The following is a 24,132-nucleotide window of genomic DNA, read 5'->3' on the forward strand; positions in this document are numbered from 1 at the left end:
CCATCACCCAGGCTGGAGTGCAGTGGCACAATCACAGCTCACTACAGTCTCAACCTCCCAAGCTCCAATAATCCTCCCACCTCAGCCTCCCAAGTAGTGGGGACTGCAGGTGCGCTCAACCACACTGGCTAATTTTTAGGTTTCATTTTGTAGAGACAAGGTTTCCTTATGTTGCCCAGGCTGGCCAGGATGGTCTTGATCTCTTGACCTCGTGATCCACCCACTTCGGCCTCCCAAACCGCTGGGATTACAGGCGTGAGCCACCGTGCCTGGCCCTATGACACTTTTGGCAGAATTAAAAGCAGGTGTCCAGGACCGGTGCGGTGGCTCACGCCTGTAATCCCAGCACTTTGGGAGGCCAAGGCGGGTAGATCATGAGGTCAGGCAATCAAGACCATCCTAGCTAACACAGTGAAACCCCATCTCTACTAAAAATACAAAAAATTAGCTGGGTGTGGTGGCGGGTGCCTATAATCCCAGCTACTTGGGAGGCTGAGGCAGGAGAATGGCGTGAACTGGGAGGTGGAGCTTGCAGTGAGCTGAGATGGCGCCACTGCACTCCAGCCTGGGCGACAGAGCGAGACTCCGTCTCTAAATAAATAAATAAATAAAAGATAAATAAATAAATAAAAGCAGGTGTCCAGCTTGGTCAGAAAGCAATGACTGATTCTGTATGAAACCTGGTGAGAGCTGGGACCTTGGGTCAGGAGGCCAAGCCCAGAGGTGGCTGTGATAGTTTCACTCACCCTCACTGTTCTTGGCAAAGTTCAGCTTGATCAGGGACCTCCCATCCAGCTTCTGGAAGAAGCACAGTTAACAATTAATGATAATGAATAAGTAACTGATGCACAGAGATCCTGGGGTCAGACAAAGATGGGCTGGAAAAGTCTCTGACTAGCCAATCCTGTGCAGCTCTGGACAAAAGGGAAGGCCTCGGCCGGGCGCGGTGGCTCACGCCTGTAATTCCAGCACTTTGGGAGGCAGAGGCGGGTGGATCACAAGGTCAGGAGATCGAGACCATCCTGGCTAACACAGTGAAACCCTATCTCTACTAAAATACAAAAAAAAAAAAAAAATTAGCCAGTTGTGGTGACGGGCGCCTGTAGTCCCAGCTACTCGGGAGGCTGAGGCAGGAGAATGGCGTAAACCCAGGAGGCGGAGCTCACAGTGAGCTGAGATCGCAGCACTGCAAGACCCTGCAAGGACCTCACAGGGGCTGCAGGATGCTGTCGGGCAGTTGTGTTTATGTGGCATCCCCACCATGCTCTGAGAAGAGCCGTCACAGGTGACCCCGAGCAGAGGACCAGGCCACAGGGTGGTGTGTATTATACTTCTGCAGGGTTTGGACAGCTTTACGGTGAGCACCGATTACTTCTAAAATTAAAAAGTGAACATATGGCCGGGCGCGGTGGCTCAAGCCTGTAATCCCAGCACTTTGGGAGGCCAAGACGGGTGGATCACGAGGTCAGGAGATTGAGATCATCCTGGCTAACAAGGTGAAACCCCATCTCTACTAAAAATACAAAAAACTAGCCGGGCGCAGTGGCGGGCGTCTGTAGTCCCAGCTACTCGGGAGGCTGAGGCAGGAGAATGGCGTAAACCCGGGAGGCGGAGCTTGCAGTGAGCTGAGATCCAGCCACTGCACTCCAGCCTGGGCGACAGAGTGAGACTCTGTCTCAAAAAAAAAAAAAAAAAAAAAGTGAACATATTTCTTCAGCTAGAGTGGGGGGGACACACGGTTCCACCTTATTATTCTGTTATATGAATTTTTTTTTTTTTTTTGAGACGGAGTCTCTGTCACCAAGCTGGAGCACAATCTCAGCTCACTGCAACCTCCAACTCCCTGGTTCAAGTGATTCTCCTGTCTCAGCCTCCCGAGTAGCTAGGACTACAGGCACACGCCACCACACCAGGCCTCATGATCTGCCTGCCTTGGCCTCCCAAAGTGCTCTGTCATATGAATAAGAAAAACAGCCGGGCGCGGTGGCTCACGCCTGTAATCCCAGCACTTTGGGAGGCCGAGGTGGGCGGATCACAAGGTCAGGAGATCGAGACCACGGTGAAACCCCGTCTCTACTAAAAATACAAAAAATTAGCCGGGCGCGGTTGTGGGCGCCTGTAGTCCCAGCTACTCGGGAGGCTGAGGCAGGAGAATGGCGTGAACCCGGGAGGCGGAGCTTGCAGTGAGCCGAGATCGCGCCACTGCACTCCAGCCTGGGCGACAGAGCGAGACTCTGTCTCAAAAAAAAAAAAAAAAAAAAGAAAAACAAAACACTGAAAGTGGGGAGAAAGTAAGAAATACACCCTGGCCGGGCGCGGTGGCTCAAGCCTGTAATCCCAGCACTTTGGGAGGCCGAGACGGGCGGATCACGAGGTCAGGAGATCGAGACCATCCTGGCTAACACGGTGAAACCCCGTCTCTACTAAAAAATACAAAAAACTAGCCGGGCGCGGTGGCGGGCGCCTGTAGTCCCAACTACTCGGGAGGCTGAGGCAGGAGAATGGCGTGAACCCGCGAGGCGGAGCTTGCAGTGAGCTGAGATCCGGCCACTGCACCCCAGCCTGGGCGGCAGAGCGAGACTCCATCTCAAAAAAAAAAAAAAAAAAGAAATACACCCTAATGCTAAGAATGGTTGTGCTGGGAAGGTGGGACTCTCTATTTTTCTGTTTCTGGATGTTTTTTCTTTTTTCTTATTTCCCCCATCCCAGGTGGCAGGTAATGTTCTCGGTTTCCGTGGTGTGTCTGCAGTGCAGCTCTTCCACAGGAAACTCTCCCATAAAACAAAGTCTGGACAACCAGAGGCAGGAACTGCTGGGGGCGGGGCTGTGGGGAGACCCTGGAAGGGAGGCAGAGCTATGTGCCGCTGGGGAGCACCTCACTCAGGGTCACAATCTAGCAGCTGATGCCACCTGGTGTGGGCTGGGACCAGCTATGCCCACCCAGGCGCAGGGGAGATGTAGGGGGAGGCTCCTGGGGCTGGGCTGTAAGCTAGCAGCAGGTCCTTGTGCTGCCCTCCCCGCCCTCCGTGGGCCCTGTCTGCTGCTGGCCAGCCCAACTGACCACATCTGCTCCTCCAACCACCTCTGTTCCTTCCTTTGTCATTCAACTACCCCCACCTCCCCACATCACTACAGGTGTGGAGGAGACCACCGGTGGGCCAGCAGGGTCCCTATTCAGACACAAGACCTGAGCAGAGAGATTCTCTGACACAACAGGCTCCTCCTGAGGCTCCAAAAGTCACATGGGCCAGCCAGCCCTTGGCCCAGGAACTCTCTTCGGAGGTTTGGCTAGCAAGGCTCTGCTGACACCCATAGGTCTGGCCAAGCAAGCCCACAGCAAGGTCCCTTCCAGAACAGGCCAAGGGAGAGGTGCAGGTACAGGATAAAGATGTGTGTGGTGCTCCTGCAGACTCACCCCAACAAAGAACAAAGAACAGCTTGCAACAAAGAAATGGCGGCACCTCCCTGATGTAAGCCCTAACAGTGTGGCTAACTGCCAGATCAGACTTTGTGGGTGCAGGGGCCAGCACAATCGACAAGTTTGGGAACCCCAAAGAGTACCTATGAAGCAAAACACCCGAAGTAGCAAAATGCACCCCAGCTGCAACCAAATGACAGCATCCACTGGGACAGCAGAGGCCACGAGGGCAGCCACGGACAGGAAAACCCCACCTACCCCCACCTCGCCACCAGGCTGCTCCCCGAGGCAGACACCCAGCCACACAGGGCACAGGCAGGCAGCAGGGACTCCTGCTGAGAAGAGCAACAGAAGATGACTTCCCAGGCTGGGGCACAGACCTTGGGGGAAGACCCTGGGATCCAACGTGGCTCCCAGCAGCAGACATCACAGAAACACAGTCTTTAAGTGACACAGACCAAGGAAGAAGAGTGCCCTCCCTAAGGAGGCAAGGCCACAAGCCCCCTACCCAAGCATCTGAAACAGAAAAGCCACAGGCTTTAGCGGCTGGTCCAAGAACACTCAAAACCAGTCCCCTGGCCAAGTTCCCCTTGTATTCGAGAGCAGGGAAGCCTTGGAGGAGCACCAACTCCATCTAGAAAGAGTCCCCAGAACCCTGCAGCCCGCAGAACATCACAAGGGCCGGAAGAGCTGACACAACACAGATGGGCTGCCAGCTTCTCCTGCTGGCCTGGTAGGAAGGGTCATATTGTCCAGGGAGCCCCCTTGAGTCCTGACCCTCCTTCTCGCTTGCAGTTTGAGCTCTTGCCCCAGGCCACAGGAAAGAAGTGGAGGAATACATGCAAGTGTCCAACAGGAAGGGAACGGTCACTGGTAAAACACACTAGATCTCCCTCAGAACTAGGCTGCATGATGTCCCCCCGAAACTGATGCTCACTGGGAACCTGTGAATGTGGCCTGCCTTGGATATAATCAAGGGTTTATATAAGGTCTTTGCAGATAGAATCAAGTTCAGATGAGGTCATACTGGATCACAGATATGGCCCGAGAAAAGACATGCACAGGCAGGAAGCGTTTCCAGAAAGGAATGGGTGTGGGCAGAGGAGGGGAAGACTGTCCCTCCTCACTGGGTCCCATGAACGGTTCTCTCCCATGTTCCCGTGTTCATGAAAACCACCAGAACAAAAGCAGAGGTGAGAGGACAGCGCTCACCAGCATCACTGAAACTCCTGCACAGCCACCTACCTCTCCATTGCTGGGGTTGGTCCCGTACCTCTTAAGCCACGGAACAATGTTCCTGAAGGGAAGAGAGAACAGAAAACATCACTGGGGTGCTTAGGCGCCACCTGTTAACAACACGGTGGTCTTGCAGGGCTGCTTCCAGGTTAGATGCCTGCGAAGGAGTCTTGCTTCACTTTAGGACAGGAAGAGCTCCTCACCTTGTCTCAGGAAGTTGGGGGTATTTGTGGATACACAGGTTTCAAAATATGTTCAGAGTTATTATTGCAGTTATATATGAACAACAAAAACTACAGGTGAAAATGAGTAAGTAAATGGTTTGGGGTTTTTTTCTTTGAGACAAGGTTTCGCCTCATCACTCAGGCTGGAGCACAGTGTTTCAATCATGGCTCACTGCAGCCTCTAACCCCTGGGCCTCAAGCAAGTCTCCCACCTCAGCCTTCCAAGTAGCTGGGACTACAGGTGCACACCACCACGGCTGGCTAATTCTTGTACTTTTTTGTAGACACAGGTACTCACCATGTTGCCCAGGCTGGTCTCAAACTCCTGGGTTCAAGAGATCCTCCTGCCTCAGCCTCCCAAAGTGCTGGGACTACAGACATAAGCCACCACTCCCTGTCATAAATGTTGATACATCTGTACAATTAAATACTAAGCTAGCATCAAAAACTATACTTTCAAGCCAGGCACAGTGGCGTGTGCCTGAAATCTCAGCTACTCAGGAGGCTGAGGTGGAAGGGTTGCTTCAGCACAGGAATTCAAGAGTGTTGGGATTACAGGCATCAGCCACCGCCTCTACTAAAAATTTTAAAAATTAGGCCAGGAGTGGTGGCTCACACCTGTAATCCCAGCACTCTGGGAGGCCAACGTGGGCGGATAACAAGGTCAAGAAATCGAGACCATCCTGGCCAACATGGTGAAATCCTGTCTCTACTAAAAATACAAAAATTATCCAGGCGTGGTGGCACACACCTGTAGTCTCAGCTACTCAGGAGGCTGAGGCAGGAGAATCGCTTGAACCCGGGAGGCAGAGGTTGCAATGAGCCAAGACCGTGCCATCGCACTCCAGCCTGGCCTGGGTGACACAGTGAGACTCCGTCTTAAAAAAAAAAAAAAAAAAGCCGGGCGCGGTGGCTCAAGCCTGTAATCCCAGCACTTTGGGAGGCCGAGACGGGCGGATCACGAGGTCAGGAGATCGAGACCATCCTGGCTAACACGGTGAAACCCCGTCTCTACTAAAAAATACAAAAAACTAGCCGGGCGAGGTGGCGGGCGCTTGTAGTCCCAGCTACTCGGGAGGCTGAGGCAGGAGAATGGCGTAAACCCGGGAGGCGGAGCTTGCAGTGAGCTGAGGTCCGGCCACTGCACTCCAGCCTGGGTGACAGAGCGAGACTCCGTCTCAAAAAAAAAAAAAAAAAAAAAAAAAGGGACTGAAACATGAAAAAAATTACAGAAGCATATGCTGGAACGCAAAACTGGGCATAATGCTTCCAAATACTGCACACAAAAGGTACATGCCATAATTATGGCTCTGCTTTCATAAAGTAAAAAATATGCAGTTCATTACCATTCTAAAACAGATCACTGTGTCCAATTAGAACACTAGGACCCCCACATGGAGGGGTGTGGGGTGGTCTACCCCATTCCAGGCAGTGACAGCAGCACCTGACAACTAGAGCTGCCTGCCTAGGGGTCACAGCAGCACTGCTGCCATGTTCCCAAGGCCCTAGCTGTTACTTCTGTGTCCCCAAGAGCCCTACCCAAGGGTCCCCTTCCTTAATGGGTGTTGAGAATCTCACATTTGTTAGATCGAAATTCAAGGAAAAACTCACAGCAAATCAAAGACGACGCCATCTGGAGTACAGACTGGGTAGACGAAGGGCTGCAGAGAGAGACTGAAAAAGGACGGAGTCATTACTGGTGAGTTGCCAGGTACCCTGGTCAGGATGTGGGCTGGCTGAGCCTGGCATGGTGACCTCCTGAGATGCTGTCCCAGGGAGCCCTCTCCGGGCAGCCTGGCCACTTCCCTCTCTCACCAACCTTCTCCTCCAACTACAGTAGTGGTTGTGCCACCCCTGGTGAAGGACCAGAGCAGGATCCAACACCAAGGTAAGCTCCTACCATCATGGCGAGGACTTCGCATCTTCTCCCAACGTGAACTGAGGAGCCACATCTTCAAAGCACACTTTTACGCATAACCCCACATCCACAAGGGGCAGATTCACTATCAGAGCATCAGAGAACAATTCCAAGGGAAAGGTAAACTCACAAAACTCTTACCTGCAGTGGTCAAAAGGTAAACGACGAAAATTTGTTTGTGGGAGATCTGTTTAAAATGAAACAAAAAACAGAAATCTTACTCTGCAGTATTTCATCTATGTGTTTCAGTTACAGCATATGAAAAAGTTCATGGCTGGGCGCGGTGACTCATGCCTGTAATCCCAGCACTTTGGGAGGCCAAGATGGGCGGATCACGAGGTCAGGAGATCGAGACCATCCTGGCTAACACGGTGAAACCCCGTCTCTACTAAAAATACAAAAAAATAGCCGGGCATGGTGGCAGGCATCTGTAGTCCCAGCTACTCGGGAGGCTGAGGCAGGAGAATGGCATGAACCAGGGAGGCAGAGCTTGCAGTGAGCCGAGATTGCGCCACTGTACTCCAGCCTGGGTGACACAGCGATACTTTGTCTCAAAAAAAAAAAAAAAGAAAAGAAAAAAAAAGAAAAAGTTTGTGCAAATTTTTAAGTACAGCAATTGCTGTGGATTAAAAACCTTTTTTTTTTTTTTTTGAGACGGAGTCTCGCTCTGTCGCCCAGGCTGGAGTGCAGTGGCGCGATCTCGGCTCACTGCAAGCTCCGCCTCCTGGGTTTACGCCATTCTCCTGCCTCAGCCTCCTGAGTAGCTGGGACTACAGGCGCCCGCCACCGCGCCCGGCTAATTTTTTGTATTTTTAGTAGAGACAGGGTTTCACCATGGTCTCGATCTCCTGACCTTGTGATCCGCCCGCCTCGGCCTCCCAAAGTGCTGGGATTACAGGCGTGAGCCACCGCGCCCGGCCTTAAAAACCTTTTAATAGATATAAACCAAAACACTCGGGGTACATCGAAAAAGAACTTACAGGGAAAAGTGCGTACTTTTTTAGTCCCATTAAAATTATGACAGTGCTCTTGTTATTGTAGTCTTGATAGTTTTGACAGCTGAAAATATTATCATTCTTTTTATTCCTTATAAACTTTTTTTTTTTTTTTTTTTTTTTGAGACGGAGTCTCGCTCTGTCGCCCAGGCTGGAGTGCAGTGGCCGGGTCTCCTCCGCTCACTGCAAGCTCCGCCTCCCGGGTTTACGCCATTCTCCTGCCTCAGCCTCCCGAGTAGCTGGGACTACAGGTGTCCGCCACCTCGCCCGGCTAGTTTTTTTGTATTTTTTAGTAGAGACGGGGTTTCACCGTGTTAGCCAGGATGGTCTCGATCTCGTGACCTTGTGATCCGCCCATCTCGGCCTCCCAAAGTGCTGGGATTACAGGCTTAAGCCACCGCGCCCGGACTCCTTATAAACTTAATAGAGAAAAAACATTTAAATGTAGATGTAATTTTGTATTTTATTTACTTATTTTTTACTTAGCTCCCAGCATTGGGGAATATTTTAATCTACATTTTACAAAAACCACCACTAAGAAGAAGCATGTTCTTCTTTCTTGAATATATTTCTCTTTCGTGAACTGTCCTCGGCCCATTTGTCTACCACAGTTTCCGTGTTCTTGTTGTCTATTTTTACAGCTCACTGTATCCTGAAGACACTGTTCCTTAATACCACTCCCCCAACGGGGAACAGAAAGACCGCAAGCCTTACCTGGCTTCTTGCCACCATAAAAGTGAGTATATTCAGCACAAGTAATGTACCTGAAGAAGAGAGGAAGATAATGCTATGACCACCACCTTTATACAGAGAACAAAGTCTTTGGAAGTGAGTAATCTTTGCTTATTCCGCATATGCTTATTAAACACCTATAAGCATGGGACGGGCATGGTGGTTAATGCCTGTAATCCCAACACTTTGGGAGCCCGAGGTGGGTGAATCACTAGAGGTCAGGAGTTTGGGACAAGCCTGGCCAACAAGGTGAAACCGCGTCTCTACTAAAATTACAAAAATTCGCTGGGCGGCCGGGCGCGGTGGCTCAAGCCTGTAATCCTAGCACTTTGGGAGGCCAAGACGGGCAGATCACGAGGTCGGGAGATCGAGACCATCCTGGCTAACACGGTGAAACCCCGTTTCTACTAAAAAAATACGAAAAACTAGCCGGGCGACATGGCGGGCGCCTGTAGTCCCAGCTACTCGGGAGGCTGAGGCAGGAGAATGGCGTAAACCCGGGAGGCGGAGCTTGCAGTGAGCTGAGATCCGGCCACTGCACTGCACTCTAGCCTGGGCAGCAGAGTGAGACTCCGTCTCAAAAAAAAAAAAAAAAAAAAAAAAAAAAAAATTCGCTGGGCGTGATGGTGGGTGCTTGTAATCCCAGCTACTCAGGAGGCTGAGGCAGAGAATTGCTTGAACCTGGGAGGCAGACGTTGCAGTGAACCGAGATCGCACCACTATACTCCAGCCTGGGCGACAGAGTAAGACTTGTCTCAAAAAAAAAAAAAAAAAAAAAAAAAAAAAAAAAAAAAAAAGGATATAGTTTATTCTTTAGGCGTAGGGGTGGGTAACTTAACCAGGGAAGTTGTCTGGCATGACTATAGGTTCTATTTATAATTTGGTATCTTATTGCCACAAAGAGTCTGTTTCATCAATCTTATTTCTATTTCTTTATTTTTATTAAAAATTAGCCACCACGCTCGGCTAATTTTTTTTTTTTTTGTATTTTTAGTAGAGACGGGGTTTCACCATGTTAACCAGGATGGTCTCGATCTCCTGACCTCATGATCCACCACCTCAGCCTCCCAAAGTGCTGGGATTACAGGTGCGAGCCACCGCGCCGGGCCCCTTTATGATCTCTATTTCAACGTTAATGCCAGTCAGTTGTTGTGTCTGGGCCACAAAAGGGAGGAAGATATAACAAGGTACAGCTGACCTCCATCGCATCATGGCCAGGAACTCAGTTTTAAGGTTTTCCTGGAGTTCTCTTAGGCACAAGGGTGTCTGCTCAGCCAGTAAGGGGATTTAGGATTTTATTTTTAGCTTACAGGGAGGAGCAGGCTCAGGAGCTGAAAATCAAGAGTTCTGTTTAAGGCATATTAAATTTGAGGGCACGGTGGCTCATGCCTGTAATCCCAGCACTTTGGGAGGCAGAGGCGTGTGGATCACCCGAGGTCAGGAGTTTGATACCAGCCTGGCCAACATGGTGAAACCTGTCTCTACTAAAAATACAAAAATTAGCCGGGCATGGTGGCAGGCGCCTGTAATCTCAGCTACTGGGGAGGCGGAGGTGGGAGAATCGCTTGAATCTGGGAAGTAGAGGTTGCAGTGAGCCAAGATCGCACCATTGCACTCCAGCCTGGGCAACACAGCAAGACTCCATCTCAAAAAAAAAAAAAATTGAGGCCGGGCGCGGTGGCTCAAGCCTGTAATCCCAGCACTTTGGGAGGCCGAGACGGGCGGATCACGAGGTCAGGAGATCGAGACCACAGTGAAACCCCGTCTCTACTAAAAATACAAAAAATTAGCCGGGCGCGGTGGCGGGCGCCTGTAGTCCCAGCTACTCAGGAGGCTGAGGCAGGAGAATGGCGTGAACCCAGGAGGCGGAGCTTGCAGTGAGCCGAGATCGCGCCACTGCACTCCAGCCTGGGCAACAGCCTGAGACTCCCGTCTCAAAAAAAAAAAAAAAAAAAAAAAAAAAAAAAAAATTGAGATGTTTATCAGTCCTCCAGTGGAGATATCAAGTAAGCCACTAACTACACAAGACTGGGGAAAGCAGCTTATAGATGACTGGGAAATTATATCACTCACAGAGAATGTTTATGGAAAAGAAACCTATGAGATCTGAGAAAAGGGAGGAGGGTCCAGAAAGGAGGCTGGGAAAAGAGAGGCCGCTGAAGTCGATGGAAAACAAAGAGCACAGGAAATCTCAGATACCAAAGGAGGGCTTCAGAAGGAGGGAGTGGTTAACAGTGTGACATACTGTTGAGAACCCCAACAAAATGAGGACTGAGGCTGCCTGGCGCGGTGGCTCGCCTATAATCCCAGTACTTTGGGAGGCCAAGGCGGGCGGATCACCTGAGATCGGAGTTCGAGACCAGCCTGACCAACATGGAGAAACCCCCTTCTCTACTAAAAATACAAAATTAGCCGGGCCTGGGGGCACATGCCTGTAATCCCAGCTATTCGGGAGGCTGAAGCAGGAGAATCGCTTGAACCTGGGAAGCGGGGGTTGCGGAAAGCCGAGATCGCACCACTGCACTCCCCAGCATGGGCAACAAGAGCGAAACTCCGTCTCAAAAAAAACACGAGGACTGAGGATTGAATACTAGAGTTAGCAACAAGAAGTCGCTGGCAACCTGACAAGGGGCAGTTCTGGGATCGAAATTCTGACTTGAGTGGTTTCAAGAGACTCAGAAAACAGCATGAAGCCACGGGTCTCTAACTTGTTCTGAAATCACGGCGGCAGCAGGAGGGGAACGCGGGGCACGGGGCATAGGCGGATTTTTTTGTTTTATTTTATTTATTATTTTTGAGACAGAGTCTGGCTCTGTCGCCCAGGCTGGAGTGCAGTGACACGATCTCGGCTCACGGCAATCTCCGCCTCCCGGGTTCAAGCGATTCTCCTGCCTCAGCCTCCCGAGTAGCTAGGATTACAGGCGCCCGCCACCACGCCCCGCTAATTTTTGTGTTTTGGGTAGAGACGGGGTTTCATCATGGTGGCCAGGCTGGTCTTGAACTCCTGACCTCAGGTGATCCGCCCGCCTCAGCCTCCCAAAGTGCTGGGATTACAGGTGAGCCACCGCGCCCGGCCTGGTTTGCTTTAAATAGGAAGGCTCTGCAGCACGTGTGCAGGCTGATAGGCATGAACCAGAACACAGCCAGACGCGAAGTACGGAAGAGGGAGAGACTACAGGGGCAAAGCTCGCGAGCAGACGGGGCACGGTCCGGGCAGAACTAGAGTAAAGAAAGACCGGGCTGCGCTCGAGCCCGCAGCTGACGTCTTCGGAGCCGCGGCCCCCTGGGAGAGCGCGGCGGCCCGAGGGTCATTACCCTGACTGGAGAGACGGTGGCAGCTTCCGGGAGGAAGTGACTTTTGGGCTGGGCTCTGGGGACCAGCTGAGAGGGAAGGCGAGCGGCGAGCAGGGCGGGACAGGCGGTTTACTGAGGCAGAGCGGAGCGCCACTCCCGACTGCGACTCAACTTACATCTTGTCCTTCTGGTGCTGTCGCTTCCCCATGGCGGCGCGGCGGCGGCGGCAACTACCTAGCACGAAAAAGCAACCGCTGACCACTCAGACCATGGAGCCACGGCCGAGTTTCGTGACCACTTCCGGGTTCCGCGGCTCGCCCCGGAAACAGGCGCTTGGCGTGCTGGGAATTGTGGTTCGCTAGCGCCAGGTGCGCATGCTCGGAAGGATCGCCTGCCCAGTATGGGGTCCTAGCTAGGTGTGTTGTGTCTCGCTGGCGCCTTCTCGGGGCAGAGCTCCCTCAGCCTCGAAGCCCCATCTTCTCGAAGGGTCTCTCCCGACCGCCTCGCCTGCCCCCCTCAGCCACGGCTCAGGGCCATTCCCATACTGGGTTCTCAGGTCTTATTTTATTTTCGAGACAGGATCTCGCTCTGTCGCCCAGGTTGGAGTGCAGTGGCGCAATCACAGCTCACTACAGCCTCGACCTCCCAGGCTCAAGCGATTCTCCCACCTCAGCCTCCCGAGTAGCTACGGGCACGCGCCACCACACCCGGCTAATATGTTAATTTTTTGTAGAGACAAGCTCTTACTATTTTGCCCAGGCTGGTCTGGAGCTCTTGAGCTCAAGCAGTCCTCCCGCCTTGGCCTCCCAAAGTGCTGGGATTACAGGCCTGAGCCTCCGCGCCCGGCCAGCGCTCAGGTCTTTTTCAATGTCCTCCTAGAGCTTCAAGTCTCATGAGCCTCCACCCCATCCTTTCCCGCCTCCGTGGCCGACTCCTTCAAAGCCATGTACCACCCTCGTTCTACTCGCTCACTTCTCATTCTCTCTGCATATTCCGTCCGCACCGCCTCCAGGCCCCTTGGAGGCCCAGCAGCAGGTGGCCATCAAGCCTAGAGGTCCAAAACCCTGCCTGATCCCTTCCTTCTCTTCTGCCAGACTCTTGCCTTGGGTCAGAACAGTACCTTGGGCCCCCAACTACACTCAGGCCCGGGGTAATCTTGCCTAGGCTCCTAATTTTAAACGCCATTTATATCCCATGACTCCCAATACTAAGTCACCAGTACTCCAGGTTCCTGATCTCCACTTGGGTAGCCGCTGATCTCAAATTTAACATGTCTGGACGGACGTGGTGGCTCACACCTGTAATCCCGGCACTTGGAGAGGCTGAGGCAAGCGGATCACTTGAGGTCAGGAGTTCAAGACTAGCCTGGCCAACATTGCAAAACCCTGTCTCTACTAAAAATACAAAAATTAGCCGGGTGTGGTGGCGGGTGCCTGTAGTTCCAGCTACTCAGGAGGTTGAGGCAGTGAGAATCACTTGAACCCAGGAGGCAGAGGTTGCAGTGAGCCAAGATTGTGCCATTGTACTCCAGCCTGGGGTGACAGAACAAGACTCTGTCTCAAAGAAAAAAAAAAAACTGGAAACAAATGTCTATGAGAACACAGCTAAACGACCCCTGGTACAGCCATGCAGTGGACTATTTTGGAACTGCTTAAAGGAATGAAGTAGATATCCCAAGAAGTAAAGACATCTCAGTGTTTTATTTATGGAAAAAAGCAAGTTGCTGAGAAGAACGTGCAATGTGACTCGTACTTGGGTTAAAATTTTAATGTATGTGTGTGTGTTTGTGTGCAGAGACAAAACATTTGGAAGGGTACACATGAAACTCATAGCAGCAGTGGACTCGTATTTTCTGTATTCACTTCTGTATTGTGAACTTTTTTCCATGGAACATGGTCTGCATTTGTAGAAGTTTAAAAACCAATTAAGGCCGGATGCAGTGGCTCATGCCTGTAATTCCAGCACTTTGGGAGGCTGAGGCAGGTGGATCACCTGAGGACAGAAGTTCAAGACCAGTCTGGCCAACATGGTGAAACCCCATCTCTACTAAAAATACAAAAATTAGCTGGGCATGGTGGCATGTGCCTGTGATCCCAGCTCCTTAGGAGGCTGAGGCATGGTAATCGCTTGAACCCGGGAGGCGGAGGTTGCAGTGAACCGAGATCGTGCCACTGCACTCCAGCCTTGGCAACAGAGCAAAACTCTGTCTCTAAATAAGTGAGCAAACAAATAAATACAAACCAATTAAAAATAACCCATTTGTGGTGATGCACCATGATGACTCAGTCAGAAAATACAATGCACCAATAACCTAAAAATTGACCCCATTGGAGAAATATTTCAACAAGCAAGAACAGTTGAGGCCGGGCACGGTCGCTCACGCCTGTAATCCCAGAGTTTTGGGAGGCCGAGGCGGGTGGATCACGAGGTCAGGAGATGGAGACCATCCTGGCTAACAGGGTGAAACCCTCTCTCTACTAGAAATACAAAAAATTATCCGGGCGTGGTGGCGGGCGCCTGTAGTTCCAACTACTCAGGAGGCTGAGGCAGGAGAAAGGCATGAACCTGAGAAGCGGAGCTTGCAGTGAACGGAGATGCGTCAGTACACTCCAGCCTGGGCGACAGAGTGAGACTCCATCTCAGAAAAAAAAAAAAGAAAAAACAGTTGAGTAAATGATGTTCCACCCATTTGATGGAGTATTTTGCATCTGTTGTTATTGGTGAAATTGAAGATTTATTATTATTTTTTGAGACGGAGATCAGGACCATCCTGGCCAACATGATGAAACCCCATCTAAGAAAAAAAAAATTAGCCAGGCGTGGTGGCGGGTGCCTGTAATCCCAGATACTCGAGAGGCTGAGGCAAGAGAATCACTTGAACTTGGGAGGGGGAGGTTGCAGTGAGCCAAGATGGCGCCATTGCACTCTAGCCTGGGCAACAGGAGTGAAACTGTCTCAAAAACAACCAAAAAAGCCAATCTGGTAAGATTTCCATAGCTAAAATGAGTATCTTCCTATAGCCTTGAAAGTACAGGATTTTCTGCTGGGCACGGTGGGTCACGCCTGTAATCCCACCACTTTGGGAGGCCGAGGCGGGTGGATCATGATGTCAGGAGATGGAGACTATCCTGGCTAACACGGTGAAACCCCATCTCTACTAAAAATACAAAAATTAGCCGGGTGTGGCGGCAGACACCTGCAGTCCCAGCTACTGGGGAGGCTGAGGCAGTGGAATGGTGTGAACCGGGAGGTGGAGCTTGTAGTGAGCTGAGATCACGCCACTGCACTCCAGCCTGGGCGACAGAGCAAGACTCCCTCTCAAAAAAAAAAAAGAAAATACAGGATTTTCATTAATTTGAGGTTTTTTTGTTTTTTGTTTTTTTTGAGACAGGGTCTCATTCTGTTGCCCAGGCTGGAGTGCAGTGGCGTGATCATAGATCACTGCAGCCTCAACCTCCTGGGCTCAAACAATCCCCCAACCTCAGCCTCCCAAGTAGTTGGAACTATAGGTACATGCCACCATGCCCGGCTAATTTTTGAAAATTTTTTGTAGAGATAAGGTCTCACTAAGTTTCCCAGGCTGGTCTCGAACCCCGGGGCTCAAGCGATCCTTCTGCCTCAGCCTCCCACGTAAACTGTGACTACAGGCATATGCCACCACATCTGGCCAACTTTGGGCTTTTTGATAGGTATATAACACTCATCCTAGCAATCTTAACATGTACATCTTTCATTACTAAGAGAGTCAAAAACACTTTTTAATGCTTTGCTTACTCCTTGGATGTCCTCTTGGGTAAACTTTCTCTCACCTAGAATTTTTTTTTTTTTTTGAGACGGAGTCTCACTCTGTTACCAGGCTGGAGTGCAATGGCGTGATCTCAGCTCATTGCAACCTCTGCCACCTGGGTTCAAGCAATTCTCCTACTTCAGCCTCCCAAGTAGCTGGGATTACAGGTGTGCACCACCACACCAAGCTAATTTTTGTATTTTTAGTAGAGACAGGGTTTCACTATGTTGGCCAGGATGGTCTCGGCCTCTTGATCTCGTGATCCACCACCACGGCCTGCGAAAGTGCTGGGATTACAGGCATGGGCCACTGCACCTGGCCCCTAGATTTTTTTTTTTTTAATTAAAAGTTTTTGAGACAGGGTCTCACTCTGTCCTCCAAGCTGGAGTGCAGGGGGGTGATCACAGGTCACTGCAGCCTCCACCCCCTGGGCTCAAGCGATTCTCCCACTCACGCCTTCCAAGTAGCTGGGACTACAAGGTATGCACCACCATGCCTGGTTAATTTGAACACCTGAGCTCAAGTGATCCCCCATCTCACTCCTCCCAAATTGCTGGGATTATGGGATTACAGTAGTGCGCCACCATGCCTGGCCAGAAATCTGAATTGTCTTTTTTTTATTGAGATGGAGTCTCGCTCTGTCGCCCAGGCTGGAGTGCAGTGGTGCAATCTCGGCTCACTGCGAGCTCTGCCTCCCGGGTTCACGCCATTCTCCTGCCTCAGAGTAGCTGAGACTACAGGTGCCTGCCACGACACCCGGCTAATCTTTTTGTATTTTTAGTAGAGACGGGGTTTCACCATGTTAGCCAGGATGGTCTCCATCTCTTGACCTCGTGATCCACCCGCCTCAGCCTCCCAAAGTGCTGGGATTACAGGCATCAGCCACTGTGCCCAGCCAAGTCCTCTGAATTCTTATTCATTGCTGAATGCAAAATGGTACAGTCATTTTGGAAGATAGTTTGGTTATCGTACCCTATGATTCAGCAAGCATGCTCCTTGGTATTTACCCAAATGAGCTGAACAGTTATGTCCAGTCTAAAACCTCCACACAGATGTTTATAGCTGCTGTATTCATAACTGCCAAAACTTGGAAGCAACCAGGATATCCTTCACTGGGTGAATGATAAAATGTGGCATATCCAGGCAATGGAATATTATTCAATGCTAAAAAAGATGAACGGCCAGGTGTGGTGGCCTAACTGCCTGCACCTCTTGATTCCCCACTTAGCCTGTGTGACTCATTCAGGGCTGGCCTCCACCTCCAGGCAGTCCTCCATCCCCCAGGCTGGGTTAAGACCTCCTTAGTTCCCAGCGCCCCCGATCCCATCTCCTGTACCCCTAACCAAGCTCAAGGTAGGCACAAGAGATGGTCCCAATGTATCTGCCGAGTGAATGAAAGCCACGTCATTCTTATGACTCTTCTATAAGGTACTTTTCTTTAACTGAGGCCAACAAACTCGTCCTGAGATTTCCTTTCTATCCTCCAAGCGAAGAATTTGAACATTTCAAGATCTGAAGTGAAATTAAACTGGAATGGCCTGTCATGAAATGCAAGGAGGTCGAAGGGGTTTACTCTGGGCTTGAGGGAAATGAAAAAGGAGCATTTTGGGGAGTGTCCCATGTGCCAGGCTCAGTCACCATTTCTTCTCAATCTGTTAGTTAATCCTCACAATCATCCTGAGTGCTTATTCTCATTTTACAGGGGAGGGGTCTGGGCTCAGAGGTCGACTTTGTGGGCGGTACCTGTGCCCATGCTGTAGAACTGCACATGAGGTGTGGAGGGGCCTGGGGCTGACGTCCCCTCTCTGCCCTGTCTTGCAGCCACATGGTTGATCTGACTTCCTTGGTTCTCAACCCTGGAGGCTTCCATTTCTCCTATGTGGCTGGAAACAGCATGCCCAAGCTCCATTGCCCTGGCTTCCCCTGGTAAGCATGCCTCTGCACCTCCCTGGGGCCAGACACCATCCTGGCTCTAACCCAGTACACTGCAGGCAGAGGATAGCGTGGGGAGCCATGCCCACAGGGAGAGGCAGGACTGGTGTTGGAAATGTGGGAGGGGCCCTCTGGTTTTCCACCTGTCCTTTGGGAGCCCCAGGATCCTGTCTGGTGCGCCTGGGGCTGCCTTGCTTGCCTAAAGTCAAGAAGGTGGAGCCCCTTGGTGCCTTCAACCTCACCCAACGCCTTAACCAGGGCAAACCCCGTTTATCTGCTTTATCCATCAAGACCCTGTCTGCAAAGACGGGTCTGCTGCTGCTTAAACCAGAGGGCTGAGAGCCACAGCTACAGGCCCAGGAGAGCCCCTGGGATTGTTCTGAGCAGGGGGCACCCAGGACTGCCTGGAGTGGGGGAGGCTCCCACTGACTGACTTGCAGGGCAGTGGAGGGAAGGGACCAAGGACCCTAGGCATAGTGTAGACGGGGGGTGACGGGGTCACCACGGAGACCATGGTGGTGGCAGTGGCAGAGGTGGCAGTGGGGTCGGTGGCAGGCATGGGGAGGTCGACTGGTCCCGTAAGATGATGGGTTCTGGTTTCTTCTGTCTTGGCTTCCTTCTCCTCTTCTTGGTGTCTGCAACAAAAGGTGCCAGTGAGTGCCTGCCTTGCAGACAGAGTAGAGTGGGAGCCAAACACAGTGGTGTGGGGTCTTCATGCAGCCCCTCCAACAAGAAAGGGAGGGAGGCCCCAAAGAGCACCATGAACAATGCCCAGAGCCACTGCTGACAGCGAACAATCAGTGGAGGGCTCACTCTCAGCCCCTCAGAAAGTGGAACCCCCAGGCAAACTGGGCCTCCCCATGTGACACAGAAGTGAGTAGCCCCACACTAGTGTAGGCACCCACGAACACAAATATACCGAAGGAACTGAGCCTGAATCCAATCGAGCTTTAGAGCAACTGTCCAAGAAATGCAGGCAGAGGAGGAAGCAAGCCAGCAGCAGACCGTAACAGACGCAAACCCGGGAAGTGGGACTTGCCAGAGGACGACACCAGACGGGCTATCCCTCCTCAAAGGGGACTTCAACAGAAGTGGCCAAGGACCCAGGGCCATCCCAATGTACATTTGCTGCCCATGTGGCCACATATGTGGCCCCCTTTCATTTCATTCTCACAAGGGTCCCAATTTAGACACTAATTATACAATCACCCTAGTTAAAAGGAACCTAAGAGGCCTAACAGCCAAACATAATGAATGTGTGAGTCTCACTGGGTCTTTCTAGAAAGACTTTTGTGGCCCATCTAGGAGAGGTGACTATGACCAGCTTATGTCAGAGAACTGTTGTCAATTATGTAAAGTGTAACAATGACATTGTGATTATGTCAGCAAATGTTTGTTTTTGTAGTTGTCACTTTATAGAGACAGGGTCTCACTCTGTATTGCCCAGGCTGGAGCACACTGGTGTGATCATAGCTCACCATAACCTCAAACTCCTGGGCTCCAGCTATCCTCCTGCCTCAGCCTCCCAAGTAGCCACGACTACAGACATGTGCCACCACACCTGGCTATTTTTAAAAAGTTTTGGGAGAGATGGGGTCTTGCTATGTTGCCCCAGCTGGTCTCCAACTCCTAGGCTCAAGAGATTCTCTTACCTCAGCTTCCCAAAGTGCTGGGATTACAGGCATGAGCTACTGTGTCCAGCCAGATGCCTTTTTTTTTTTTTTTTTTTTGAGATGGAGTTTCTCTCTTGTTGCCCAGGCTGGAGTGCAGTAGTGCGATCTCGGCTCACTGCAACCTCTGCCTCCTGGGTTCAAGCGATTCTTCTGCCTCAGCCTCCCGAAGTAGCTGGGATTACAGGCATGCCCAGCTAATTTTTCTGTATTTTTAGTTGAGACGGGGTTTCACCAATTTGGCCAGGCTGGTCTTAAACTCCTGACCTCAGGTGATCCACCCGCCTCGGCCTCCCAAAGTGCTGGGATTACAGGTGTGAACCACAATGCCCGGTCTTTTTTTTTTTTTTTTTTAATTAAGATGCATTCTAAAGTAGTCAGAGGTACAATGATGTCTGAGATCTCCCTTCAAATACTTCAGAAAAAGGCCTAGGGTTATGGAGAGTGAAACACATTTGGCAAGATGGGGACAGTTGCTGAGGCTGATGACAGGTTCTTGGGGGTGTTCCCTGTCATCTCCAGTTTTGTATATGTTTACTTTAATAATAAAAAGTGCTTTTTTAAAGTGCCAAACACAGGGCCAGAGACAAGCCACAGGGCCACAAGAAGGACATGGTTGGTCAGTGCCAGGACTCTCTCAACTTTCTTTTTTTTTCTTTTTTGAGACGGAGTCTCACTCTGTTGTCCAGGCTGGAGTGCAGTGGCACTATCTCAGCTCACTGCAACCTCCGCCTCCCGGGTTCAAGCAATTCTCCTGCCTCAGCCTCCTGAATAGCTGGGCTTACAGGTGCCGGCCACCACGCCCCGCTAATTTTTGAATTTTTAGTAGAGATGGCGGTTTCACCATGTTGGTCAGGCTGGTCTCGAACTCCTAACCTTGTGATCTGCCCGCCTCTCTCTCTCTCTCTCTCTCTCTCTCTCTCTCTCTCTCTCTCTCTCTCTCGGGCAGCCCAGCCTGCTCAGGATCACACAGCCAGGAAGTAGCAAAGCAGAAGTCAGTCTCCTAACTAAATAATCTAGCTAGGGGCCGGGCGCAGTGGCTCATGTCTATAAACCCAGCACTTTGGGAGGCCAAGGCGGGCGGATCACAAGTTCAGGATATCGAGACCATCCTGGCCAACATGGTGAAACCCCGTCTCTACTAAAAATACAAAAATTAGCTGGGCGTGGTGGCGGGCGCCTGTAATCCCGGCTACACAGGAGGCTGAGGCAGGAGAATCGACTGAATCCAGGAGGCGGAGGTTGCAGTGAGCCGAGATCAGTGCCACTGCACTCCAGCCTGGGTCACAGGGCAAGACTCCGTCTCAAAAAAAAAAAAAAAAAAAAAAAAAAAGAATCTAGCTAGGGGCAGCGCCTCTCCTCCCAGGTCGGGATTGCCCAGGCCCCTTCCTGCTCTGGATAAAACTTGGTCCAAGCAGGGCAAATCCAACCGAAAGAGTGGAGGTGGTCATCTAGCCCTCGGCCTGGCTGCATTGGGCTCAGACCCCCCGCAGGGCCCAGCACTGGCAGAGGTTGATCCTCACCCCGGGAGTAGGGGTGCATGCGGTGTATGCTCTGCTTCAGCTGCTTCACCCTCTCGTGCATCTCCAGGGCGCCCGTGCTGTTGCAATGGTTCAGCTCCCCCTGCACAACACTTCGCCTGCAACAAGAGTGGGAGAGGCAGGGCAGGGGGAGGTCCGGGGAGTGAGATGCCTGCCCGCTCCACGCAGCCTCGGTTTTCTGATAGATCCTACCCTGCGGCCCCAGCTACGCCGACTGCTACTTCTCCACCCCACCTCCAAAGCTCCAATTGTCACAGCTCTGCCCTAGGGGACGGCGGACCCGGGTAGTGACAGTTCCCACCCAGTCGGTCCCAGGCCCCGCGGCCGCACCCGGAGAAAAGAGAGGAGCCCACGCTGTTCCAATTGCACCACCCTCTCCGCCAGCGACGGGTTGCGGTCGAGGCGGTGGAAGAGGCGGCGCAGCGCGCGCTCAGTGTAGTGTCCACCTGCCTCTCCAAGTCTTCCTCGGAGATTTGCTGGCAGAAGGTTTCGCTCTGCGGGACCTCGCTGTCGAACTCGTCTAGGATCTCCATGGCGAGCGCTGCTGGTGAGCCCAGGCGGCCTGGGAGCGGAGCAGGCGTCTGGGCGGGGGTCCCGAGAGTCTCCGCGCGCCGACCGCCACCTGCCCCGAGGCCGGAGCGCAGGGTCACCAAGGGCAGCGGGGCCAGTCTTGTGGGACCGCTGGGACTAATCCTCTCTAACTTCGGCCGCAGCGCAAGGGCGGACTCTCTACCCTACTGCAGCTGCCCCGCCCCGCCCCGCCCCAGCCAATCCCCGCGGAAGCCGGGGGCGGAGCCAAACCCTGGGCGCCGGCCGTACGTGACAATGCCAGTTGCTCTGGGCACGCGCGCTCACGACCTCGAGGGGGCGAACGCGGCTGGGCGGGTCCTGGCCCAGTTCTGCAGGGGCCATCGGGCCTTTAACCTGGGTCCGGCTCTTGGCAGCGCCGAGGGCGTGGTTGGCCAGCAACTTCTTTAAGGCCCCCACCTCTCGGCAGGCCTCCAGTCCCCTCCGACGGGGGCCCCTCCTCGCTGTCTGTACCCTCCCGGGCCTCAAGCAGCGCTTCCCCCTCATGCAGGAAACGCCTCGAGAACTTCGCTCCGCCCCAACCCCTCTAGTTCCGACTTCTCACCCTCCTCTCTCACCCTCCTCTCACCCCCTCACTCTCCAGCGGCCTCCCCAGCTTCTGTCCTCTCCTCCCCTTTACAGCCACTCGTTTGCTCAGTACTTGCTGTCACTTCTTTACCAGCATCTCCGGCCCCTCCTCAGTGTCCTATTCCTCCTGTTCCACCTCACTGTCCTTTTCCTCTTGCCCCTCGAATGCGTTTCTGAAGGTCCTGGCTTCACCGTCTCATCTGGGATGATCTTACACACTTCTTGGTCCTGATTAGAACCCATAACTGACTGAAAAACCCACCTACTGTGTCTCACCCTTTAGCTCCAGACCCACATCCAAATGACCACTGGGGACGATTCTTGGACGTCTCATGCTGAACATATCCACATTCACACACAGGTTCTTCCCCCTGAAAGCTACTTTTCTTACCCCTCCCCACTCCTACTTGGTCAGCCACTGACCCCAGCCACTAACAAGGAGGTGCACCCTGGACTGCATCCTCCCTTGTCCTCCATCAGCCCTGAGATCCATGGAGTGTGCCTGAGACGTCTAATCAGATTTTTCTTCTCCTGCTGCTAAACCACCAGCCCTCAGCTCTCCCAATATAGGAAGTGGCATTTGTTTCCTCTTACTTGGGGACAACCAAAGAATGAGGTCTGTCCTGAGCATCTTGTCTAGGAGTGCAGGCAGAGACTCGGTCAGGTACACCTGGACTCAAATCTCTATTCTGGGCCGGGCGCGGTGGCTCAAGCCTGTAATCCCAGCACTTTGGGAAGCCGAGACGGGCGGATCACGAGGTCAGGAGATCGAGACCATCCTGGCTAACACAGTGAAACCCCGTCTCTACTAAAAAATACAAAAAACTAGCCGGGCGAGGTGGCGGGCGCCTGTAGTCCCAGCTACTCGGGAGGCTGAGGCAGGAGAATGGCGTAAACCCAGGAGGCGGAGCTTGCAGTGAGCCGAGATCCGGCCACTGCGCTCCAGCCTGGGCGACAGAGCAAGACTCTGTCTCAAAAAAAAAAAAAAAATCTCTATTCTGCTTCCTGCCCAGTGTGACTTAAAAAATGATTTTTTTTTTTTTTTTTTTTTTTTGAGATGGAGTCTTGCTCTGTCACCCAGGCTGGAGTGCAGTGGCGCTATCTCGGATCACTGCAAGCTCTGCCTCCCAGGTTCAAGCCATTCTCCTGCCTCAGCCTCCCAAGTAGCTGGGACTACAGGCGCTCACCAACACACCCCACTAATTTATTTTTGTATTTTTAGTAGAGAAGGGGTTTCACCGTGTTAGCCAGGATGGTTTTGATCTCCTGACCTCGTGATCTGCCTGCCTTAGCCTCCCAAAGTACTGGAATTACAGGCGTGAGCCGCCGCGCCCGGCCAACAAAATGAAACTTTAAAATCTATAGTATGTGCCTTTCTTTTCTTTTCTTTCTTTCTCTCTCTCTTTCTTTCTTGTCGGAGTCCCACTCTGTCGCCAGGCTGGAGTGCAATGGCACGATCTCGGCTTACTGTAACCTCTGCCTCCGGGGTTAAAGAGATTCTCTTGGGTGAGCCTCCAGAGTAGCTGGGACTACAGGCGTGCACCACCACACCCAGCTAATTTTTGTATTTTTAGTAGAGGCGAGGTTTCTCCATATTGGCCAGGCTGGTCTTGAACTCCAGACCTCAGGTGATCCACCCGCCTTGGCCTCCCAAAGAGCTGGGATTACAGGCGTGAGCCACCATGCCTGGCCAGTATGTGCCTTTTTTCTTTTTTTTCTTTCTTTTTTTTTTTTTTTAAGACAGAGTCTTGCTCTCTCGCCCAGGCTGGAGTGCAGTGGCACGATCTCCGCTAACTACAAGCTCCGCCTCCTGGGTTCACACCATTCTCTTGCCTCAGCCTCCCAAGTAGCTGGGACTACAGGCGCCTGCCACCACGCCTGGCTAATTTTTTGTATTTTCAGTAGAGACAGGGGTTTCACTGTGTTAGCCAGGATGGTCTCGATCTCCTGACCTCGTGATCCACCCGCCTTGGCCTCCCAAAGTGCTGGGATTACAGGCATGAGCCACGGCGCCCGGCCCATGCCTTTTTTCATACAGGACAAGCACCCCCTTGAGGGTCGAGCAGATCCCTAATCACCCTCCCATCATGTCATTCTAATAACATGCTTCACACTTTATACCTTTATTTGTATTTTTAAAAACTGTAGGCCAGCACAGTGGCTCACGGCTCCCAGCACTTTGAGAGGCTGAGGCAGGTGGATCACCTGAGGTCAGGAATTCGAGACCAGC

At 52.0% G+C, this 24,132-nt stretch overlaps 2 protein-coding genes and 1 long non-coding RNA gene across 12 annotated transcripts in view; 1 reads left to right on the plus strand and 2 right to left on the minus strand.

Moving 5' to 3' along the window:
* Window positions 1–12,116, minus strand: part of PPIL2 (peptidylprolyl isomerase like 2) — a 30,433-nt gene extending 18,317 nt beyond the window's left edge. For 8 of the 10 annotated variants that reach the window (XR_013399534.1, XM_077950720.1, XM_077950719.1 and 5 more), the window contains exons 1-6: window positions 11,994–12,116; window positions 8,506–8,555; window positions 6,938–6,983; window positions 6,490–6,552; window positions 4,664–4,715; window positions 747–798 (exon numbers count right to left, since the gene is read on the minus strand). Coding sequence is in view for 9 of the 10 variants with exons in the window: in XM_077950720.1 (XP_077806846.1) it covers window positions 747–798; window positions 4,664–4,715; window positions 6,490–6,552; window positions 6,938–6,983; window positions 8,506–8,555; window positions 11,994–12,025 (295 nt within the window). In the remaining variant the exon portion in view is untranslated. Of the gene's footprint in view, window positions 1–746; window positions 799–4,663; window positions 4,716–6,489; window positions 6,575–6,937; window positions 6,984–8,505; window positions 8,556–11,950 lie in introns of all 10 variants that reach the window. The other 2 variants (XM_077950725.1, XM_077950726.1) reach the window with 2 other exon arrangements.
* Window positions 2,660–7,362, plus strand: LOC144331939 (uncharacterized). The gene is made up of 3 exons (XR_013399559.1): window positions 2,660–5,103; window positions 5,650–5,777; window positions 6,085–7,362. It is a non-coding gene; the product is annotated as an uncharacterized LOC144331939 (long non-coding RNA).
* A 4,898-nt stretch (window positions 12,117–17,014) lies between the features above and the next one.
* Window positions 17,015–21,821, minus strand: LOC107000562 (uncharacterized). The gene is made up of 4 exons (XM_077949049.1): window positions 21,567–21,821; window positions 21,078–21,448; window positions 20,730–20,845; window positions 17,015–18,171 (listed from the first exon to the last, which is right to left on the minus strand). The coding sequence occupies exons 1-4, from the start codon at window positions 21,819–21,821 to the stop codon at window positions 18,035–18,037; spliced, it is 879 nt and encodes a 292-aa protein (XP_077805175.1). The 3' UTR covers window positions 17,015–18,034.
* Between the last annotated feature and the right edge of the window lie 2,311 nt (window positions 21,822–24,132).

Source organism: Macaca mulatta, chromosome 10, assembly GCF_049350105.2.
Source record: "Macaca mulatta isolate MMU2019108-1 chromosome 10, T2T-MMU8v2.0, whole genome shotgun sequence".
NCBI classification, from domain to species: domain Eukaryota; kingdom Metazoa; phylum Chordata; class Mammalia; order Primates; family Cercopithecidae; genus Macaca; species Macaca mulatta.